Source organism: Tribolium castaneum, chromosome 3 (genome assembly GCF_031307605.1).
Source record: "Tribolium castaneum strain GA2 chromosome 3, icTriCast1.1, whole genome shotgun sequence".
NCBI classification, from domain to species: domain Eukaryota; kingdom Metazoa; phylum Arthropoda; class Insecta; order Coleoptera; family Tenebrionidae; genus Tribolium; species Tribolium castaneum.
In genome coordinates this window covers 14,800,681-14,822,008 of record NC_087396.1, presented here as the reverse complement: position 1 = coordinate 14,822,008, position 21,328 = coordinate 14,800,681, and the positions used below count along the sequence as shown (strand labels likewise).

At 40.5% G+C, this 21,328-nt stretch overlaps 2 protein-coding genes across 2 annotated transcripts; both read right to left on the bottom strand.

The window, feature by feature from the left end:
• Positions 1–339: 339 nt before the first annotated feature.
• On the bottom strand, positions 340–2,200 carry Rab23. The gene is made up of 6 exons (XM_970519.2): positions 2,168–2,200; positions 1,942–2,063; positions 1,490–1,652; positions 1,205–1,284; positions 498–685; positions 340–452 (listed from the first exon to the last, which is right to left on the bottom strand). The coding sequence occupies exons 1-6, from the start codon at positions 2,198–2,200 to the stop codon at positions 340–342; spliced, it is 699 nt and encodes a 232-aa protein (XP_975612.1).
• On the bottom strand, positions 1,942–20,915 carry LOC664518 (uncharacterized). The gene is made up of 6 exons (XM_008197772.3): positions 18,903–20,915; positions 18,766–18,778; positions 16,802–18,688; positions 13,545–16,523; positions 2,168–2,294; positions 1,942–2,063 (listed from the first exon to the last, which is right to left on the bottom strand). The coding sequence occupies exons 1-5, from the start codon at positions 20,831–20,833 to the stop codon at positions 2,205–2,207; spliced, it is 6,900 nt and encodes a 2,299-aa protein (XP_008195994.2). The 5' UTR covers positions 20,834–20,915; the 3' UTR covers positions 1,942–2,063; positions 2,168–2,204.
• Positions 20,916–21,328: the final 413 nt, after the last annotated feature.

Sequence of the window (21,328 nt, the reverse complement as noted above, 5' to 3'; positions counted from 1 at the left end):
AATGTGGTTTTCATTTCCCCCGGTTACAGGAATCTTTAATTTCGCGCTAAAAATTCGTTTCGGTACTAATCTTTTATTGGATAATTGTTACAAACATACAGCTATTAACTACAAAATATTCACACTGAACGGCCTTTGGAACCCGCATTCCGTGGCCTCTTGTGCACGATGATACGTCATAAACCGGTTCTGTTAAAAAACTAAATTAATATTAGCACTTCACCAATTGGCCTATAATACGGGCTTAGAAAATCAGTCAATTAACACACAAACAATATTTTACAAAGTTTTCAGTAATGGCAATACGAGACAATAAGTCTAAGAAACGAATCGAGAGTGTCACAATATCCGACAAGCGTTCTTTAAGACATTCTTCTTCTTTTTGTGCTTATTGGGCCTCAAAACTATAGTTCCGTTGTGGTTTTTGGAAGAATGACTAGGGCTGAAGGCACCTGCAACGCATTTTCAGTCAGAGATAAACCAGTCTGGGGCCTTACTAATTGTGAGCGAATTGGGGTGGTGAGGTGTGGGCGTAGTGAAATAGTCATAATCTCGCGGATCTCTGAGTTCTGCAAGGCACCTTGCGGCCAAGTGTCGGAAAACAGCCGCGACGTTGACGTCCTCCTTCACCGACGTCCTGAGCAGGCGACAGCCGAGGGCGCGGGCGAGAAGGTCAGCTTCTTCTCTGTAAATAAAAGAGTAAATGACGTCAAACGGGTCACTTTTAACCCCATAAATCCTGAACCGCATCGCGTGCCGACGCTTTTCCGTGACTTACTCCTATTTTTGGTCAGGGATTTATGTGTGTGCATAATTTGTTGTTTTTCCACTGGAATGTGGAGCGGTTAATTAAATTAGCCATTTCTATACAAAACGGGACGGTTTATGCAAATCAGGAATACCGTTAGAACAGTTTTTGGGCCGATAATAAAATTGTCATTTTTACGTATGCTAATTGAGGCATAAATCTTGCCCGATGACAGCAAAGGCAGAACAGTTAGCGACTTTACTGGAGGTAATTGTTGGTAAGTGCATACAAAGTCGCCGATTTTTCTCGTTCCGAGTCCATAAACCCACGTTTACGGCTTTATGAACATCAGGAGATGTAATCTGAGTTATGCCACACATAGCGACATCTCTGCTTCATTAGCTTTTTTACCGAGCTGGCGAGGAATAAATCAGATCCATTTTTAATCGCACTTACGGATTGACGACGCTTTGGTCCATCAAGTCGATTTTGTTTTGTACAATGACCGTAGGAATCTCGCCACACTCGTTTTCAACCTGCAAAATAAATACACATTTATAATAAGCAGACGGCGAAAATGACACAGCTTAAAAATCAACAACGAAATTACTTTCAATATTAAACACTCGGCGGGAATCCGTTAACTCTTCGTTTTATTTGCACGAGCAAACAGCTCAGTCATTGTCGATGATTAATTTCAAAAAGTGCTATACTTGACACATCACATTCGAAATGCCTCACCTTAAGTTTCCATGAATGCGCTGCTTCGAACGAGTCCCGGTCAGTCGTCGAAAAGGCAAGGACACAGGCCTGGGCCCCCCTGTAATAGGCTTTGGTGATGGCGTCGAACTCCTCCTGACCTGCGGTGTCCCACAGCATCAAGCGGACTTCTTCGCCGTCGACTCTACCGGCAAAAAATAATAGTAATGATAAAAACAATGACTTAAGAAGACTAAGAAGTTAGAGATAAAAAAATATGAAAGGAGATATCTGACTAATTCTACCTCAGTCTTTCGTATTAAGACTGCAGGTTTATGGTAATTCGGTGACAATTGGCGAATGCGCCGGGTGAGCCACCGTCTCGACCGGAAACACTAATAGCAGCAACCACCACGGGAATTTAATATCGCTTCATTTATACTTTTAAATTAGCAATAGTTGCGTGTTTGTGGCGAGTAAAAAATGCGACTTACTCGATTTGCCGTTCCAAGAAATCGACTCCTATCGTTTTCTTGTAGTCCTTCGTGAAAGTGCCTTTGCAATATCGTTGGATCATGCTAGATTTGCCCACTCCACCATTGCCCACGATCACCACCTAAACAGACCCAGACAATAGAGCCGATAAATCAGGACCCGCGGTGCGTAGACCGCGACTATCCCTACGTTTGAATAATTCATGGCGATATTTATCGCACGTACCTTGAGGGCCACCTCCAGTTCTTCCTCCCGCATATTGCTAGGCCCTAGGCCCGGTGTAACCTCTGTAGAGGCTTCCGGAACTCATCGCTCGGCGGCTCCGCGGACTGCCCCAGGAAAAGTCGGTGCCCTATAAAGGCAAATCTATCAAAACTCTCTAAGGTGCGATGGAGTAAGATACAGCACGACCTTGCGGAGCGGTTAGTGACCTATACAGAGCGACCATTGAAGCGCCATTGCGATATAGACCGCCTGCCATCATCTGCTATTTTCCAAGTATGCAAGTGCGTACGCGAGGTGCATGTCTAGTGAAGAAGGAAGAAACGGTTCGCTTAAGCCGAGCCGAGAATTTTTTACTGGATGAGAGATGACAAGAGGTCCGGTAATCACCGGAAACGCCATCGACCGGATTGGAACAAAGCGCGGCCCCTCCACATGGACTTCGCCGTATTTGCATAATTTAGAGAAAACCTCTTCGATTCACATTCGATACGCATCTCTGAAGAAAGAATCAGCCAAGGCCACGCCGACACGGTCGTCACATCCGTCGAGGATACAACAAAGAACACGTTTTTCCAGTGTTTTCCCGAACGAAAAAAGCGCCACAATGGCCGAGTCTGTAAAAATTCGTGTAATAGGGAATATAAAGAGCCGACGCTTATTAATTTATTAACAATCTTACTACAAATCGGTTCGATTTATATGCGACTTATGCTGTCATTTTTTCCCATGGTTAATAGCGGCTATTAAAATTAATAGCTTAGGATTAAACACCAAGAAAGGAAATTGATCGGAATCTGGACTTGAGGTGTAATTTCTTCCTAGTCGGAGGAAAAACCGACTCCTGGACAAGGAAGTCGTAGATGGCCGCAGGAGGAAGGAAGCGGAGACGGAATAAATCTTGCACTTTCTAGCAGGAATGGGAAAATTCAATAATTTATTCACATTTGAAATCGCTTAGTATTTTTTGCACGATATTTTTACTCCGAGCAACTTCAAGGAATATTTAAGTACCCAGTCCACGTCGACTGTAGTTGAATCTTTTTCATATTTTATTAGTTTCCACTACAACGTTCAAAAAGTATGGGTTTTAGATGTTCGTTCAACCATATGGGCAGACGCGTAACAGACGCTGTTCAGCGAGTCGAAACCGAGTTTGCCTGGGGACTCCCAAGGCCCTTATTTTTACAGTCTATTTAAAGCTCTATTCATTAAAAATGTAAAAAAATGAGAATTAAGTTCAAACTGTTGAGATTAAAGCCAAGTCCATTGGAATAGGAAAGTGAATTGCTGTCCACAATCAAGGTCAAACGAATAGAAAAAATCACTGAATATGTAGATTAAAAATTTCCGATCAAATATAAATTTACCCAAATTGACCCATAGCTATTTTAGAACATGTGTTATTAGTGGATACCTTCAGTTATTAACATTTTGTTGTAAAAAGCGTTAATTAAGATGTTTCTATGCCGGAAATGTGAAAAACCTGACTCCTTGCCTCCATCAGCGTTGGCAAAAACTAGTGAGAATACGGCTGTTTGTGGTATACTTTTTACGAAATCAAAACATTCTATTCATCACTCATCACTTTTTTGTCGAGGATAGAACGTGGCAGGAATCTTTCAACAGTTGGTCCAACAAGAGATGAAAATTGGCTGCCGCATTATTGCCAAATCCTACTTGTGTTAAATTAATTGAATGAAGGGGGAATGTACGCGTTAACTTATATGGCATCTTCTTAAAAGAGGCACATTCTCTCAAGTGTAAACCTATAATCATGGATATTACTTCGAAGCCAAATGTGGGTAATGACATTCGAAGTGAATAAATTGTGTCTAGCATTTCATCAATTGCGAGCCACATTGTGCGAGAGATATAATAACATATTTTTAAAGCAAAAATAAATGTATGATATTTGAAGCAAATAATTTGTTGCGTTCTATGCTTTGAGGTGGATACACCTATTCTTTTGAACACAGATCAGTTGATCGATGGCTCACAAATAAATACCAGTACAAAACAATAACTAATGCATCATTTCTCTGTCCTCTATTCCTGACATTTTTTTTATAGAATTTGGTTCACAATATTGTTTTCGATTCATGTCGGCAAATATTTGTAATCCATATTGCCAGGCGTTTTTGTTCTGTAAATATTTGTCTTTTTACGTCTTTTTTGAATATCTGCCAGTATTACTCATTTACGAAGTTCCAATCCAAGTTCCACTTTCTATGCTTCAAGTTCCATTGGACGGCACATGTATCACTTTTTCTCATCTATTTTTTCTTTTTGCATTGATAACCGGCTTTTCGAAACCGTTGCTAATAATTATTACTCACAGCCACAACAACGTGCCAATTTCCAGCAAGTTATAGAGGAGCGCGTTCCTCCTTTGATCCATGTTTTCTTTTCATTTGTAACATGTGTTTGATTGTTGAGTGCAATTGCTTACTTGGCAATTTTGTTGTGTGACTCGCTATTATTTCCTGGCATGCCGGGAGACAAAAACCGACGAATCTTTTGCGAAGAGAAAGGATGCACACTGACACGAAATTCGCAATTTATCAAAATAATGTCAATTAAAGCGGACACCACTCAGCATTCCTGGCCCAAAAATACCCAAAATTTGGCAGTCCCGGCCCCCGATAGCGATCTTATTTGAGAAATACCGCACGAAAGCGTGCCAATTTTGGCACCAAATCCCAAACAATTTACGCAACTTAATCCCTCTGATCAAAACAATTCATAATCGCGGTGTTTCCTTGAACGCCGAACACTTTCCTCTGTCCATTTTTAGCGCTGAATTACGAAATCGTGGAACGCGCCTTAAGGGTGCGCCCCACTTCGCATATTCATTACTCTTGCAGATCTAGAAACATATCCACCTGATTTCTTCCATCGGAAACCAGGCCTACCAGCACGGCAAGAATGAGAACGATCTGTTATCTGAGAAATCGCGCAACAATCGCAGAACATTACAGGTTTTTAGCTCGATTTTCTCCGAGAACTAGTTCCAATTTTTCAATTTTTTGCCAATGCTTGTCCAATTGAGTGTCCTCGGGCAAAATGTAATTTTTTCTGTCGTACATCACTCGACGGTCACGCTTCCCATATGGTCGGCATACATGGTCATGGTTCGGCTTAATTTGGCTCTTTTGTTTTATTGATTTAGATGTTTGTAGCAAGCGTAACGGTTTGCAGCAGGAATCTCGTTTAACTTGTATCAGATTGGATTTTTATGGAAGAAAGAGGTGATGGAGCTTCGGAGGCAGGCGCTCGACGCTTAATGACGATTTTTAGAACGAAGCGTGCTGAGCTTCCTTTAATTTATTTCCAACAATGCGAAATAACGCAATAATGGATTCCTTTGTGCGGTTGGATTGTGGAAATTAAAGCAAATTCATATAAAATTCCAGAATCGGTCACCTTTGAAGTACTTACAATAATATCAAGCAGAATAATTGTTTCATATATGCTAAACTTCCGCTTTTTTCAACGCTATTCTGTGGGAATATGTTTTAAATTTTAAGCTCAAGCTTTATGATTATACGCGAAATTAAATTTCATGAGGAAACATAAATTCTTTTAATTTGTTAGATTATTATTGTGTATTCCTTGGCAGTTTTAAATGGCACACCCTATCAATTTTTACATAGATGGTTTTATGATAGACATAAATATTTAAGTATTTCTACTTTGTTTATGAGAAATTTTAAGACCGCAATTAATCCTTATAAACCGTAGATGTGGAAAAATATGCATCAGTGTACATATTTGGTTTGCAAATTATTTGTTTTGCAAAATAAAATTTTCAGATACACAGTAATTTTCTAATAATTGCATAAGCAAAATGCTAGCATAACTTGCGTAAAAATGAATGCTTTTCAGCTGCATTTCCTTGATCAAGAATCAAATATATTTTCAAATATACCTAATTGTAATTAAAATTAAAGCGATTTTTACTTGATTTTGCAGTGATTTTAATTTAGTTTCTACATTTCTTGGCATGACGATGTAAATAATTCGAAATCGAAATTGTCTGTGAAGCTCAACTGTCTGGACACTTGCTCCGTCATGTCACAAAAAATGAAAAAATTGGCTCGACCTTCTCGTTATATTCTCATCTAATTATATGACATGAGTAATCTGTCCTTAGACATGCGAATCAATGGGATTATTCCCCGCAAATCTCAGCCGCGGCGCCTCGCGGGCCTTGTAGGCGTCACAAGCCGGCTTTTGGTGATTGTGTGTTTAAACGAGATTTAAGCTGAACAACGCCATGAATTAAGTATTCAACGGTACTGTTGACAGGGCAGTAAAAATACCCGTTTCGAGCAAATGAACTTGTAGAAAAATGTGCGCCGCTACTGAATGCGAGATTCACTAATTAAAAAAATCCCCAAGACAAGTAGCTGAAGATAATCGATGTACATGGCAGATTTCCACGGGGATTGAGCTAATTAAAAATAGATAATTAACTTGAAACGCGACTTTCTCGTCCGACTTGAAAAATTTGTATGAATCTACAGTTAGTACTTTGCGGCTGGCCATAAATTATAATGGTTCGTTATTAATGATGGATGTTTATGCAAGTAGGTAAACTGAAATTGGCAGTTTTACGGCACGTACGGTCCGTAAAGGTAAACATAACTTTCTTGCTCTTGTTCTGCATGGATGCCTTTTACATGATAGTATCTCGATAACGCGTGGCAACGGCCTCGCCTTCGGTACTTCCCCCAAATCAGTCTGACATTTATGGCGCGCCATTGATCGCTTCAAAAATCCAATCAATTAATTATCAATTCAATTGTTATTTTCGCCTACTTGTACAAGACTGAACTCTGGCTAAATGTCAGGGGATTTGTAATTTGATCATGATCACAATAAGCTTGTTATTCTTGCATAATGGAGGGAACGTTTCCCTATTGTTCGATTTAATTGCATTTTGTTACATAAACAAAAACTGAACGGCTGAAGATGAATGTTTGACGTTACAAGATGCGCTTGCCAAGATTTCGACCACTAATTTCAGATGTTGCAAAAATTGTTTATTTGAATGGCTCAACGACCGAATTTATTTATTTTGATTTAATCTAACCAACCGCTTGATAGACGAGTTATTGACTATTTTGAAGGTGATCTAAAAGTATTTGATTCACAAATTAAAGAAGTATTGGTAATTAAAAATTAAAATAATAGAAAAAACTACAACATATAATTTTAAAATCAAACGTTTTTGTGATGAGAGAATTGATGTAGGTAATGTAAAATGTTAGATTAAATTTAATAATCCTACGTAATGCCATTTCAGGTCTTATTACGTTTTGTTTTAACGCATTAAACATTATAATAATGTAATAAGTATGAAACACGTTGTACTAAGACCATAAATTATAATTTCTGACCTACTTGTTCAAAATTCTAAGCTGTGAATGTTGCCTTTAATCAAGACAGATTTGTCACTGACATAAATGTGGTACATGAAAAAATATATGAATTAGGGAAGAGGAACAGTCCGAGGCTATACTTTCAGACATATCGCTCGAATCTGCAGTTTCCTGTTTTTTAATTTAATAAATGACTTCTGTTTGAAGAAATTAAGCGGAAGCTAAACGCCTGGAATGTAATAACTAGGTAGTTATTATTACCTGAAGAATTCGAAATAATTGTGTCAAACTCTAAGGCTTCTTTTAGCACTCACTGCATACACTTAGCACCTGATAACAGTTCCGACATTTCTTGCATTCAAATGAAGAATAGTTACACGATGAACTCATACTTTTTCGGTTCCGGGTAATTTGATTTGTTGTGATTTAACGTGTTGACACAAAAATGTTATTGCATGCCAATACACTGTGACGAATATAATGGATTCGAATCATTGGCAATTTTCATCGCTTCACCTTTTTTACACTTTTGGAGAAATTTCAAAATATCTATAAGTAGGGAGCGTAACAAATGTGTTAAAATAGTTGGCAGCAGTGGCTCAAAATACCACAAATATAATTTAGACTATTAAATATGATAAACGATGATCAAATGAAATGGATGGAGGAAGCAAATGAAAGTTACAGTATTTTATGGGTAATAAATGTAATTTTGTGTGGCCCAAATGATATAACGTTGTGGTAGACTTGCCCCATTTAATAAAACTAATAATAATTTGGTGGAAAAAGTTGTTCCAGAACCCTTGGACCTTTAGTTTGTCTCACGCGAGAGCCCGGAAGGGCCCCAATTATAGCGAAAATTTCCCTCGAAGCAGGATAACTCATAGTTTTCAACTTTCTTGTTTTCGATTTTCTAAAATTATCTGGGAATGGTATAAATACCCGCGCCTCCCTAATTGTGTCTAATTCGAGCCGTCACAGCTTTTGCTTCGAAGAAGACGTTCGAAAAAGCATCCCGAACAAATTGAACTAATCTGAATGACGTAAACAACAAACCTGAATAAATTACATGGTTCTGTAAATATTTTATCAGATCGTTCCGTGCTGAACTCGAATGAACCCTTTTTAATAATTCTCATCAAGTCAACGACTCGATGCACCCTCGTGTCTTCTTCGCGTCTTTGTCTCCGATCAAATTGCGTAATTGCCAGAGGTTTAGCTTTTGTTGTGCGGTTCACACGAGGTGCAGCCCCGCAAGGCCCAAGCAAATCGAATCGAAGGACCACTTACATAACTGCGCGTCCCATTCAAAAATCCAGAACGCAATCCACAAACAACACAAGAACTAAGAGCCGGCGTCTTCGGCACTGCACCAACAACGGCCACTCGCTCGAGACTGACTTCACCAAGTTAGGTTGCAACCGCGTGTTTGTGTATTTCACCTGCTCGGTCGGTATTTGCCACCTGCCGTTATTCCTCCACGAAGTGGCCACGGCGTCCGCCCGATCTGAGTCCACGCGAAATCGCGCGGTTTAGGGCGCTCACAGGAAAAATAAGCAGACTGCCTCGTAAAAGCGGCGTTTGCATAAATAGACGATTTTCTAATCGGCTGGCAAAGTGGTTCTGGCCATCTTCACGCGGAAGAAATTCCGCGTTGTTTGCTCATTAATTTGTCAATCACCTTTGTCATCTGTGCGTTTCGATCAAGATGCGTGGAATGTTAATAAGCATGAAGTAATTGATATTTTGTGCCGGAAGAACGTAGCTGTACGGGGCCGCTTATGTGGCTTTTTTCTAAATGATTTTATTAAGTTTTTGTTCATTCACGTCGTATTTTGCTATTTTCCGGTGAGTTTATTAACAAGACGAAACAACTTGTCGGAAATGTTACAAATGCCGGCCTTCCGTTGGATAAAACAGCATCGATGCAACTAGTTTCAATTAAATTATGAGCGTGACAAAATTCTAAATGACTTGCAACATTTTTTGTGGTTGTTAGCTTTGCGGTCTTCATCGGCATTCAGCTCGGAAGGTTTGTTAAAATTAGACCTTCAACGAAAACCAAAATTTTCTTTTCTTAGTTTGGCTCGTCTCCATTTTTTCGGTCTGCGAACGGAACGGTTTTAATTATGGAAATCTACTCTTGACACTTAATTGCGTGTATTTCGCTGTGGTCTGAACTTTCAATTTTTTTGAGATAATTATAGCTTTGAAAAAAAATTGAAATTCTCGCTTCTCACACGATTCCGAGTTTGATGGACGACGACTACTTTCAGTTTTGCTATGTTTTGTGAAATTTGTAACCGGCTTGACAGCGACATTTTATTTGCTCTGATATGATAAAAGGCGAAAGTGTTATGCTAATTTATTGCCGTGTTGCTTGATAAACAATAATTAAGTTACCGAATCATTTCCTGAAAATTTTTAAAAGCCTTCTATGGTTCTTACAAACGCTGAGATACGCTTGCATGAAAATAACTTTCCTTTCAAATTCCTCATTAAATGGCTACTTTAATTGACTTCAATTTTCCTAAAATAAAATTGTAGTGCTTGTCAGCAATTACAAAAAAAAACCTTTTTAAGTTTTTCCAAGAACAAATCTTATACCTTGAAATGAACCTATAATGTATTCTAAAGTTGAATTTACAACGGTTAGTGAACTAACAATAAAAAAGAAAATAAATAGGAGATATTTTCATGTTTAAAAAGATATTTTTAGCAAAGTTTTTCCGTGTTCTAAATTTAAACCAAAATTGTTGCGTATTTTTCATAAAGGTTTTTGTTCCAAAGTAAATATTTTGTCGTTCTTTTATTTTAAATCTTGTCAATAACATAATAGCAAAACTACGGTCCCAAACTTGCTTCTTGCCAACCTAATTTTCGTAAAATGTTCCGTCAGATAATAACAATTATGACACAGCACTTGATGACGTTGCGTGCTTTAATATGTCTATTAAAGCATCAAAATGGCGACAAATTCCAAAAAATAAATTTAAGGTTGTTTTATTTCATTTCACCAAGTTTAAATTTTATAAAAAATTAATTCGTATCTAAATATTTAAATTAGGGTTATTACACTAAACCTTTGGTCTAATGGTTCACACTAATAGTTGAGGCCCATTGAAGCATTAAAATGGCAGCAAATTACCAACATAAATATATAAATACAATTAATTTTGACGTGAATCACTTATTAAAACAAAAATTATGTTAAAGTTACAACAAAATGGCTCAGAGGTCTTGCAGGTAACTAAGAGAGGAAATAAAAAATAATACAATCAACAATTTAATAACTAGACGTGGGAAACAGTAGTCATTTTGTAAAAAATAACAAAATTTGTTTACATAAATAACAAACATACTCGTAACTTGCCGGAGCTAAGTCAATATCTACTGCGATAGCTTGTGTTGCCCTTCAAAACCTTATTCCCGTAATACCGCCCCATGCACTCCAACTCCAGATTGGGGTTCTTATGGGTCAGCCTCTGGCAACTTTCCCGACACCGCCGGACTTCATACGGCTCCACCTCCTCCTCCACCACAACCCTCGCACCCGGTTTCCGTTCAAAAAGCGTCAATCCGCGTTCATCCACTAGGAAATAGTCGACTTTCCCGGAGAGCACGTCCATTGTGGCCTCTTTGGGGTACACCGCGGTGACCCCTTTCCCAGACACCAAAATAGGGATCTTGCTCTTAGGCACCGGTGCGGGCTCGGGTTCTGGCTCCGGTTCCGGTTCCGGTTCAACCGGAGGCGGTGTGGGCGATCTCGGCGGGGGCGGTGGTGGCGGCGGCTTCACTGGAGAGGGTACTTTGACCGCCAGAGGCGGCGCCCGGACGTACACCGGCCGAAAAAGCATCTTCGGGGATGCACTGCACCGAAATAACACCTCGGCCGGTGATTAACGACAAGAATAACGAGACATGTTTGTTATTTGTGTTAGATGGCAAGAAGGAGGCGTCTTGCAGCCAAATGGCATTCCGCTGGTGCAATTGCTACTAAATTTGGACCGGGGTGGAATTGGGGGCCACGTGGGGTCTAGGCTTGGGACAGGCCAGGAATTATTGATAACTAAAAGGACGTTACCACGGAAAATGACATTCTTTAATTTATTTATTCTTCAATTCAAAATGAGTTTCTTTTTTTGGTGATTTACGTTTATAAGAAGTGCCAAGAATTGCGGTTACGATAATATTGGCAGTGGAGAACAGAACAGTTTGTCTGCGATAAATTCTGATTATGTGTGAACTAGAAGTAGGAAGTGCACGATTTTTTCTGGTTTTACAAACGCGGATGCGGAAGGTCTTTCTTCATATTTATGTATTGCGTTGGGTAATAAAAAATTCACTTAAATGACATGACTTTTTCTGTTATAATTAGACTGTTCCGATTTGTTTTAACTTAAAATAGATGATTTATGGTCCAATAAAGAACACAGGACATTTTTGTGCAAAATGTTTAACATAAATGCCACATAAACGATTTCAACTCAATTGCATCTTTCAACTCGGTTTAATTAAGTGTGTGAGAGGGCGACAAAAGCAAATTTTTGCAAGGATTTTCATTGCGACAGTGTGTACAGAGACAAACACTCGATATGTCCCAAGAGTGACAAGTGGGAGGTTACACTTGAATCATTTTCTCAAGTTAGACGCAAACCTTGCCCCAGAATCAAAATGTAAAAGAAAAAAGCTCTTTTGACTGCCAAGCATTTATATTACAACAGCTTTATACCAAAGCCAGTCGCTGGTTTCTGGCAGTTTATAATAAATTTCTATTTTTGAATTCCAAAGGAACAGGAAAATTATTTGGAAAAATTGAAAAAATATACAATATTTTGTAACTAGTTTCTAATTCAGTCGCCTGCATGAAATTGTGAAATTTTGTTCATTGATCAACTATAACACTCTGACATCATTAAATGGAACAATCATTACGTCAAAGCCTCGGTCAAAACAAACAATATTTGCAGGCTAAATGACGATTTCGTCGTAATTTTTGACTTTCACAATTTCATGGCACTTTACAATGATTCACTTTTTGGAAACAAGCCAATAAGACAAAATTCTCTTTATTTTCCATAATTACTTAAATAATTTACTTAGCACCAATTAACTAAGAAGGTACTTCAAATAAATATGATTTAGTTTAAAAAAAAAAGATAATGAGCTAAATTTATTGATTTTATCTTCTAAATTTCCAGCACCACTAGCTTTGACCGAGAGGAATTTTTATCTTTGATAGTAAAATTATACTATTTAAGTATACTTAGATAGTATAATTTTTGCAATTTTTTATTTAAAATGTTGGTGTAACTTCGTCAATAAAGGGTCGCTCTGTATATTTACTTAAAGTATGCGGAACCTTCTTCCAAGAAGTTTTTTGCAAGCCCACCCAAACACAGCACACAGACACACGCATCTATCTAAAGTCACAAGTAGAGATATTTATACTTGTTCAGGTATGTAAAGGATGATGTATGAAGTTATGGAGAGTGTGTGCGGTCGCCAAATTTCGTGTCCATATTTCAAAACTGTGAAACGTTAAAAAAGCAACAACGCCACACAAACAGACGCGAATAACCCACTCGTGTCAGAAATAACGTTTTGAAACAAAAAATATTGTTAATTCGCAATGAACACAAAAATAGCAAAGGGTCGGTCGAGAGTATGATTCACTCACCTGAAATTAGACATTCCGAAAAATATGCAGCGCTCGTGTAGGTGATAATGTGGTGTCTCGATTGGTTTATTTTGATAAAAATGTAAGATTATTTTTAGCGGTGTTGGGGGTTCGTGTCGACATTATTACGCACACTTTTTACTCACACGCTTAAAATTATACTTGTTAGAACGAGAAGCTTTAAACCTAAGTTTATTTACAAATATAATTTTACGACAATCATCCACATGGCGGTCTTTTTAATAACATTGTTCTAGTCACTTCATGCAACCTGTCTACTGTTATTATTCAACAGTTTTTTGAGTTTCCTTACGTTACTCTTGGCCTGGAGGTACTTTCTGTCATCGTCTCTTTCGGAGGACCGCTCGCGCGCACTAAAATCGTCAATTCGCACGTCCGCCGAGAATCTTCGCGTTGGATTTATACTCGTTACACCGTTTTCATTGATAAGGACATACGGGACGCGGCCCGACAGCACTCCTCGAGCTGCTTCTTTTGGTATAACTGCTTGTAATGTGTCTCTGCTGACCAAAACCGGAAACTCCACTTTGATTCTCTGAATCAGTAGATCCTCAATAGCGAGCAGGTTCTGATTCTTCAGCATTTGCAAAGGAACATCGCGGGAACTCCTCAACTGGGGCCCCCTCGATATCAAAACTGCGCTCTCCCGTATCAACTGGCGAATCCTAGGGTCTGAACGGCCACGCTCCGGATTTTTCTTGATCCGTTCCAGGGCACTCTTCAGTGAGAAATCACGTTCGGCCAACTGACGGATTAAATTCGTGCGTTCCAAAAGCTCAACAGCCCGGCTATCGGTTATTTGATCCAAATCAGTCGCTTCAGAGAGGATCTCCTCCACTTTCCCCATTCCGAGGGCTCTGGCGAAACTGATTGCTTCTTCTTGTAGTTCTTCAAGCTCATCCACCATATGCGACAAATTTTCCTTCATCAAAGTTCTCGTTGCTTCCTCGATTGACTCCTCCAGTAATTCGATCGCGTCTTCTTCAGTCTTAACCTTGATCACCCCCTTCTTGACATTCTTGACCAAATAGTTTATAATTTCGGGGTCAACTTTGGCAATTTTCACAAAAGCCTCGCATTTAATTTCGGATTGTTTCTTGAGAACCTTTTCGACTCGATCAATGACGTCGTACGCCGACAAGTTCGTGATGATGTCGTTCAAGAAAGTTATTTTCGTATCGGTTATGTTCTGGGTCAGCTGTTTGTACACCGCATTGCAAATTTCCGCTCGTTCTATGGGCGTATTCATCAAATCCAAGAGCTGTGCAAGCGTTTGATCGTCATTCCTCAGCACTTCGACCACAATGTCTCCAATGGCATTCAGGGCGAGAATCTGGTCTTTGGGGCGCGTTTTAAAGACATCGTTGGCCGCAACCGCGGCTGTTTTAAGCATGACTTTCAGTTTGTTGCGCGAACTGTTGAATTTCACGTCCGCCTCGGACAAGTTACTTACAGAAATGTAAGCCTGATTAATATTGTCCGCATTTATGCTATTTTTGTCGCGGAAAGTCGCTGCCCTCCGCGTTATTGTCATAAAAATATCCGAAAGTCTATTAATAGTTTCTTTATCGCTGGTTATCTTGGACGCTAGTTCGATCGTGTCGCTTTCACTGACGTAACTTACAAGACTGTTCTCCGCTGCGACGCTCAATTTTCGCAGTTCTTCCAGTTTCTTGCGAAGTTGCTCCCGCTTGTCCTCGATGCTTGCGAGGATGTCGTCCAGGCCGTCGTCCATCAGGATCGATTTAAGTTTTTCGATCTCGAGGCGTTGCTGCTCCTGTTTCAGTCTGTAAGCTTCGATGTCGAGTTCTTCGATTTCGGAATTGTTCAGTTCGATGCTCGAAACGTCCAAACTTTTCTCTTCCGACAATGAAATACTGTCGACGTCAGCTTCATCTTCTTCCATCATTTCGGCGGTTTCTTCAATTATTGTTTCTTCCTGTTGTTTTTTCTTCAATTTTTGTCTCTCGGGTTGCGGTTTAGGTCTCTCTTCGACAGTCGTGGCAAAAGTGAGTTGACCGTCTGATGTGATTGTCGATTGAGTTGGCAGAAACATCGGGTCGTGTTCTTCTTCGCCCATAATTAGGCCGCTGATCAGAGTCGGTTTGTTATCAACGTTAATGGTAATCCCAGGGGCGTATTCCAGTCCAAATTCATTTTCGACGGTCTGGCCTGGGACGAAAACATCGCCATCTTCAGTGTGGACCATTTGCCCACTTATGAAACACTCTTTTCCAGAGGGCAAAGTAACTCTGACACCCGATACACGTCGTTTAGTTATTCCATTTTCCTCATCACCTTCTTCAACTTCGATTTCGTCAAAAGTGGCACTACCCAAGTTTCTAATAATTTCGGGAATCTCCTTCATTGTTGGCAGCTGGTCCAACATTTCGGAACCCTTCCTTAGTATCGTTTCGTTGACATTTTTCGTCGATTCCAAATCATCGATTTCCATATCGATATTTTGTTCAAGAGCTGGTTCGTCAATTTCGTCAATAATTTTCTTAGCCTCTTCTTCAAATTTATTCCAGTCGAGATTTTTAATACTTTCCTTCATCATTTCTTTCCATTCTTTTGAACCTTCCTTTGCTTGCCTCTTTCGCCGACGCATGATACGTCTCAATTCTTCCTCCCATTTCTCTTCCTGCAATTCCTTGTCTTCAAAAATTTTCGCCAAACTCATTGTATATTTCCCGTGGTGGTGAAACTTCTCGTCTTCGGGACAGGTCGCTCCTTCACCACAGTACAGCTTGCCTTCCCCGTCGTAATACTCAATTTCCATGGGGATTTTTTTCATGCTTTTAAGCTTAACTATCATTTTGTCGTTACGTTGTGAGACTAGGACGTCAATCACGTCACCATCTAGAATGGCTTTTTCCAACTCAGCTTGCAAAACAATGTTATATTTTTTATCATCGACCGTGTAAACAAAGTTGCCTTTTCCTTTTTTGCTGTCTAAAATTGTGAGCAAAAGCTTGTGGCTTTCGTTATCCGAATCGAGAACCGGAGTCATGTAGGTGTAATCCTCCATTTCTTTGTGTGGTTTTTTGCCAAAATTTTTGACTTTGCTGGAGCGTTTCTTTTTGTGGTTTAGTAGCACCGGTATGTAGTGTTGGATTTTGGCGCCTAGTAGCCATTTACCTGTGATTCGGAACGTTCGCAGGGCTTCTTTAGGGGTCAAGGGCTTGAGCAACGGCAGGTAAAAATTGCGCGAGAAAATCCGACTTGCGGCGGTTATCTTACAAAATGACAACACGTAATTCACCATTTTTTATTTTATTGTGAAAGTGGGGCCAAAGGGTTGATTTATTCAGACGGTGACACTTGAATTATACATCGATTTATTATAAAACATTTCGGACACACAACACTCAACGATCGACAAAATATACAATTTTTTACAACAGTATAAATAGAAGCAGATAAGACAAGAGAAATCGTTTCGTAAATCGGCTCGTTGGCGGCGAGTTAAGTCATCCCGACGTTAGAACGTTGAGCAGACTAGCGTCGCGACGCTTGTTCGCCTCATCCCACTGGACCACTCGTTTAGAACCGTATTCTCCCGAATTCACTCGTATAAGCGTTGAGAGCGTGCTGGTACTTGAGCATCCTCGTCGCACTTCGCGCCTTCTCTAGGATTTCCTTGGTTTTGTCGTCTTCGAAGAAAGTGCCCTTTCTTATGCTGCGTTCCAGCTCGACCAACTTCTGACTTTTCTTTACTGGTTCTATGGGAACGTAAGGCGGCGGCGCTTCAAACTTCAATTCTTTAAATTTCTTACGAATACTCATCCGAATTTTATCTACTTTGCTTTCCTCCTTCAGTATTTTCTCTTCCATGCGTTCCTTCTGCCTCTTCTTCTCCTCTTCTTCTCTCTTTAACCGTTGCTCTTCCAGAAGTATCAAAGGATCATCAAGTGGCTGTCGTTGCGGCCGGAATTGTATTTCCCGTCGAGGTTCCTCTTTGGGTTTCATTTCTATGACTGGTGGTTTCTTTCTCACTCGTTCCTTGCGAACTGGTTCTTCTGGTTCGTCGATAACGCGCCGACGTATGACGATCTCCTCGGGTTTTTTTGGCTTGGCTTTTGGCTTGGGTTCAGGTGGCGGAGATGGCGAGGAATCCGAAAATCTTTTGTGTTCTATAGGCGGAAGGTCGTCCTCTGTCACCTCGAACTTCAATTGACCTTTCTCGGTAATTGTAGACTCGCCAGGTAAAAACATGGCGGGTTGTTCCTCCTCGCCAAATACCAAGCCAGGAATCAATGTAGGCTCGTTGTCCATGTAAATGGTGATACCTGGAGTATACTCGCAGTTTCCTCCCTCTGTTTCTACCGTTTGGCCCGGTACGAAGACCTCATTTTCGTCACTTTTCACCATCTGCCCTGTAATGAAACAAGTGCGGCCGTTGTTCATTTTAACCTTGACGCCTGAAACATTCTGTAATTCGCACATCTCGCCACTTTCTAGGATCTTGATGACTTCTGGGATTTCCTTCATTGTGGGTAACTGTGATAGAATTTCTTCTCCACCCTGTTTGAGTTTGTCCCCTACGTTTTTAGTTTTTTCCATGTCATCGACTGACATCGGGATGTCTTCCTCTTCGACGATTTCGCTGGCTTCTTCAACAATTTGTTTAGTATCTTCTTCAAATTTGTCCCAATCCATGTTTTCGAGACAGCCTGACATCATCTGCTTCCAGTCGACAGAGTCTTCACCTTTAACTTTCTTCTTTCGTTTGTTTGCAAGTCGCATCATTTCCAGTTCCCATTCTTCAACGCCTGACTCTTTGGCCTCGAATAATTTTGCAATGGACATTGTTTCCTTGCCATGGTGATGTTCTTCCTCTGTTGTTTCCTTTGTCCAGCCACTGCCTCGGTACAAAGGGGCATTGCCGTTGTAACTGGCGACGGGAACAGTGACTTTGAGGCCGTTGCTCAGTTTCACTAGGATCTTTTCGCTTCTTTGTGCCATGGTGACGTCAATTATTTCTTTATCTTTGATAGCTTTCTCCATCTGACAGGAGACAACAAGGGTGCAACCCTTGTCCAAGATTTCGTAAGTGTAGTGTTGGCCCGTGCCTTTAGGTTTTCGGTTGAGGATACTCTGTAGTAGCATGTGGTTTTCCATATTTTCGTCCAAGAAAGGTTCGACATATCGCATGCTTTCATGCTTTCGGATTCTTTTCTTAATGACGGGTGTCCCTTTGCCTCTCTTTTTGCGTTCCGAACTTTTTTCTTCATGGGTGGTGAGGACGGGGATGTAGTGTTCTATTCTTGCACCTAGAATGTTCTGGCCCGTGATGATTTTCCTACGAAGGGCATCTTTGGGCGAGAGTGGTTTCAAGAGTGGAAGGTAATAATTTCTTTGGAAGAGTTTGCTAGCGGCGGTGATCTTGCAGAGGGATATCTTGACGTTGAGCACCATTTCGTTTATTTGCTTCTATTTGACGAAAAAGGTTGCACTAGATTATACTACTGGCTATTGTTAAGACCGGTATGTATCGAGTCGAGCATCACGAACGGTAATGAACTAAAATGCGGATGGTGAGGGGTCGCGATTGGAAATAGAATGGATCGACGTATGCCATCCAACCCGATTACCGATTTATCAACAGCCACATTCAGTGACCTAATTGGTCCAAGTCGTCTCCTACTAAATGACCGACTTCCAAACTCGGTGACGCATTATCCCCACCGAATCGAACGTGTGTCTGTACTCGTGCATTTTATTCCACATGAAGGGCTGAGGGTATTCCTTGTTCAAGTACTTCTTATAGTCTACATCGAAAAACTTTCCTTTCTTGATGTTCTTCTCCAGTTCTTTAAGCTTCTCGCTCTTCTTCACCGGTTCTAAAGGTTCGTACACTGGTGGAGGGGGCTTACGATCTACGAACTGTTTTAGTTTGATCCTGATCTCCCTTCGCTTCTTGTCGATGTCCACTTCCTCCTTCGCCTTTTTGTTGTTGAAATTCTCCACGCGCTCCTTTTCTTGTTCCAACAGGTCCTTCTCGAAAGTCGGTACTGTCATATCGTACAAAATCGGCTCACCAGGCACTCGTACCACCGCCGGCGGCGGTTCCGGCTTTGGTTCTTCCTTTGGCGGCGCTTTTTTTGACCGTTCGCGACGTTTAGGACCCATACTTTCAGTAGCGTACACACGTTTGGGCCGTTCGTAAATGAGCTCTTTCTTTTCGCGTTTAGGGGGCGGCTTCGGGCGTTCCTCCTCCTTCTCCTCCTCGCTGTTTTGCTCCTCCTCTAACTCGACCTCTTCCACCTCCTCGACTTCGGGCAACAAGGCGAGCGAGTCCTTCCTGATATCGTCTTCGGTTTCGGCGAACTGCAGCTCGCCGGTCTCAGTTATCGTCGACTCTCCTGGCAAGAACATAAGCTTGCTTGGATCGTCGCCCATTACCAAACCGGGAAGGAGGGTGGGCTCGTTGTCCAAAATTACAGTGAAGCCAGGCGTGTATTCCGAGCTGCCATCTTCCGTTTCAACGGTCTGACCAGGAACAAACAATTCGCCTTCCTCCGATGACACGACCTGGCCCGGGACGAAGCGGTCCTTGCCAGAAGAGGGCAAATTCAAAGACATTCCAGAGATATTGGCGATTTCTGAGAGCGAACCTTCTCGCATGACTTTCACACATTCGGGAATTTCGGGCATTGTTGGCAGAAGCGACATTATTTCATCACCAGCTTCTTTAAGTTTCTCGTTCACAAATTTGGTTTTTTCCATACTGTCTATTTTCATGGGAATCGGCTCGTCTTCCACAGGTTCATTGATTTGTTCAACTATTTGTTTAGTTTCTTCCTCGAAGTCATCCCAATCCATATTTGCGACAGTCGCAGTCATCATCTGTTTCCAATCAGCTGTTCCTTCACCTTTCATCTTCTTCTTCCTTTTATTCGCAATTCGCATCATTTCTAATTCCCATTCGTCCAGACCTTGTTCTTTAGCTTCGAAGAGCCGAGCAATGGACATGGTTTCCTTCCCATGATGGTGATACTCCTCCATGTCTTTCTTCGTCCAACCTTCGCCCCGGTAAAATGGAGCCCGCCCATCATAAGTCAACAACGGTAGAGTAACTTTAGTGCCATCCTTCAATTTAACAACAATTTTCTCGCTTCTTTGTGCTATCACAACATCAAGAATTTCCTTATCTCTGATAGCCCTCTCCAACTGATAGGTAAACACCAAAGTGCAGTCCTTATCAGGAACATAGTAAGTGTAACATTGACCCTTCCCCTTCGATTTCCTAGCCAGCAGATGTATGAGCCTGTCATGATTTTCCATATTTTCATCAAAAAGCGGCATTAAATATCTCATGCTTGACTTCTTCCGTAATCGTTTTTTCCCAGCACCCTTGACTGCGTATTTGCGTCGTTGCAACCTCATCAAATATTCTTCCAAAACCGGAATGTAATGCTCAATTCTAGATCCGAGGACATTTTGGCCGGTGAGAATTTTCCTCCGGAGGGCATCTTTCGGTGAAAGCGGCTTCAGGAGCGGTAAATAGAAATTCCTTTGAAACAGTTTACTAGCCCGTGTGATTTTGCATAGTTGGATCATCACATTGAAAACCATCTTGATAGATATTTGTTAAAACACTTTACCGAAAACACTACCAATTTTTTGTACGTTTGAGACGGGTTCAAAAATCGACTGAGTACCTGTTCGTAGGGGAATTGTGTACTTGACATTATTTATAAACTTGACTTAGCTTTCGGCAATCTTACGGAGAGGTTTTTTGGTAAGTCACTGAGCTAAAAGGAGTCGTCGACGACTATTCAATTGATATTTCTTCTCCATTCATTAATTGTTGTTTTATAAATAAATAACAAAGTTTTTTTTATTCGATTTTTCTATTCGATTTGCTTTATTACCTAACATTAGAATAACAAATACATAAGAAATTTTTTTGTTCTTTTATGAATTATTGCACGTGGAAATTCACTTAATATGTTTTCGTTAATGGAAATTAGTCAAGATGTTTTTATTCTCTATTTACTCGTTACATTTCTGCTTTAATTAGATCTAAATGTCATTGTGTCATGTTTATCAGTTTAGACAGCAGCATTT

Bases quoted from the DNA above. Each gene is read 5' to 3' on its own strand.
- LOC664518 (XM_008197772.3), bottom strand. From the start codon at position 20,833: ATGGTTTTCAATGTGATGATCCAACTATGCAAAATCACACGGGCTAGT. The intron at 16,524-16,801 runs TAAACGAGTGGT...ACAATAAAATAA, and splicing joins AATTCGGGAGAATACGGTTC to AAAATGGTGAATTACGTGTT. The intron at 2,295-13,544 runs GTAAGGAAACTC...TTGCCTTTATAG, and splicing joins ACCTCCAGGCCAAGAGTAAC to GGCACCGACTTTTCCTGGGG.
- Rab23 (XM_970519.2), bottom strand. From the start codon at position 2,200: ATGCGGGAGGAAGAACTGGAGGTGGCCCTCAAG. The intron at 2,064-2,167 runs GTACGTGCGATA...GGGTCTGTTTAG, and splicing joins AACTGGAGGTGGCCCTCAAG to GTGGTGATCGTGGGCAATGG. The intron at 1,653-1,941 runs GTAAGTCGCATT...TTTTGCCGGTAG, and splicing joins TTCTTGGAACGGCAAATCGA to AGTCGACGGCGAAGAAGTCC.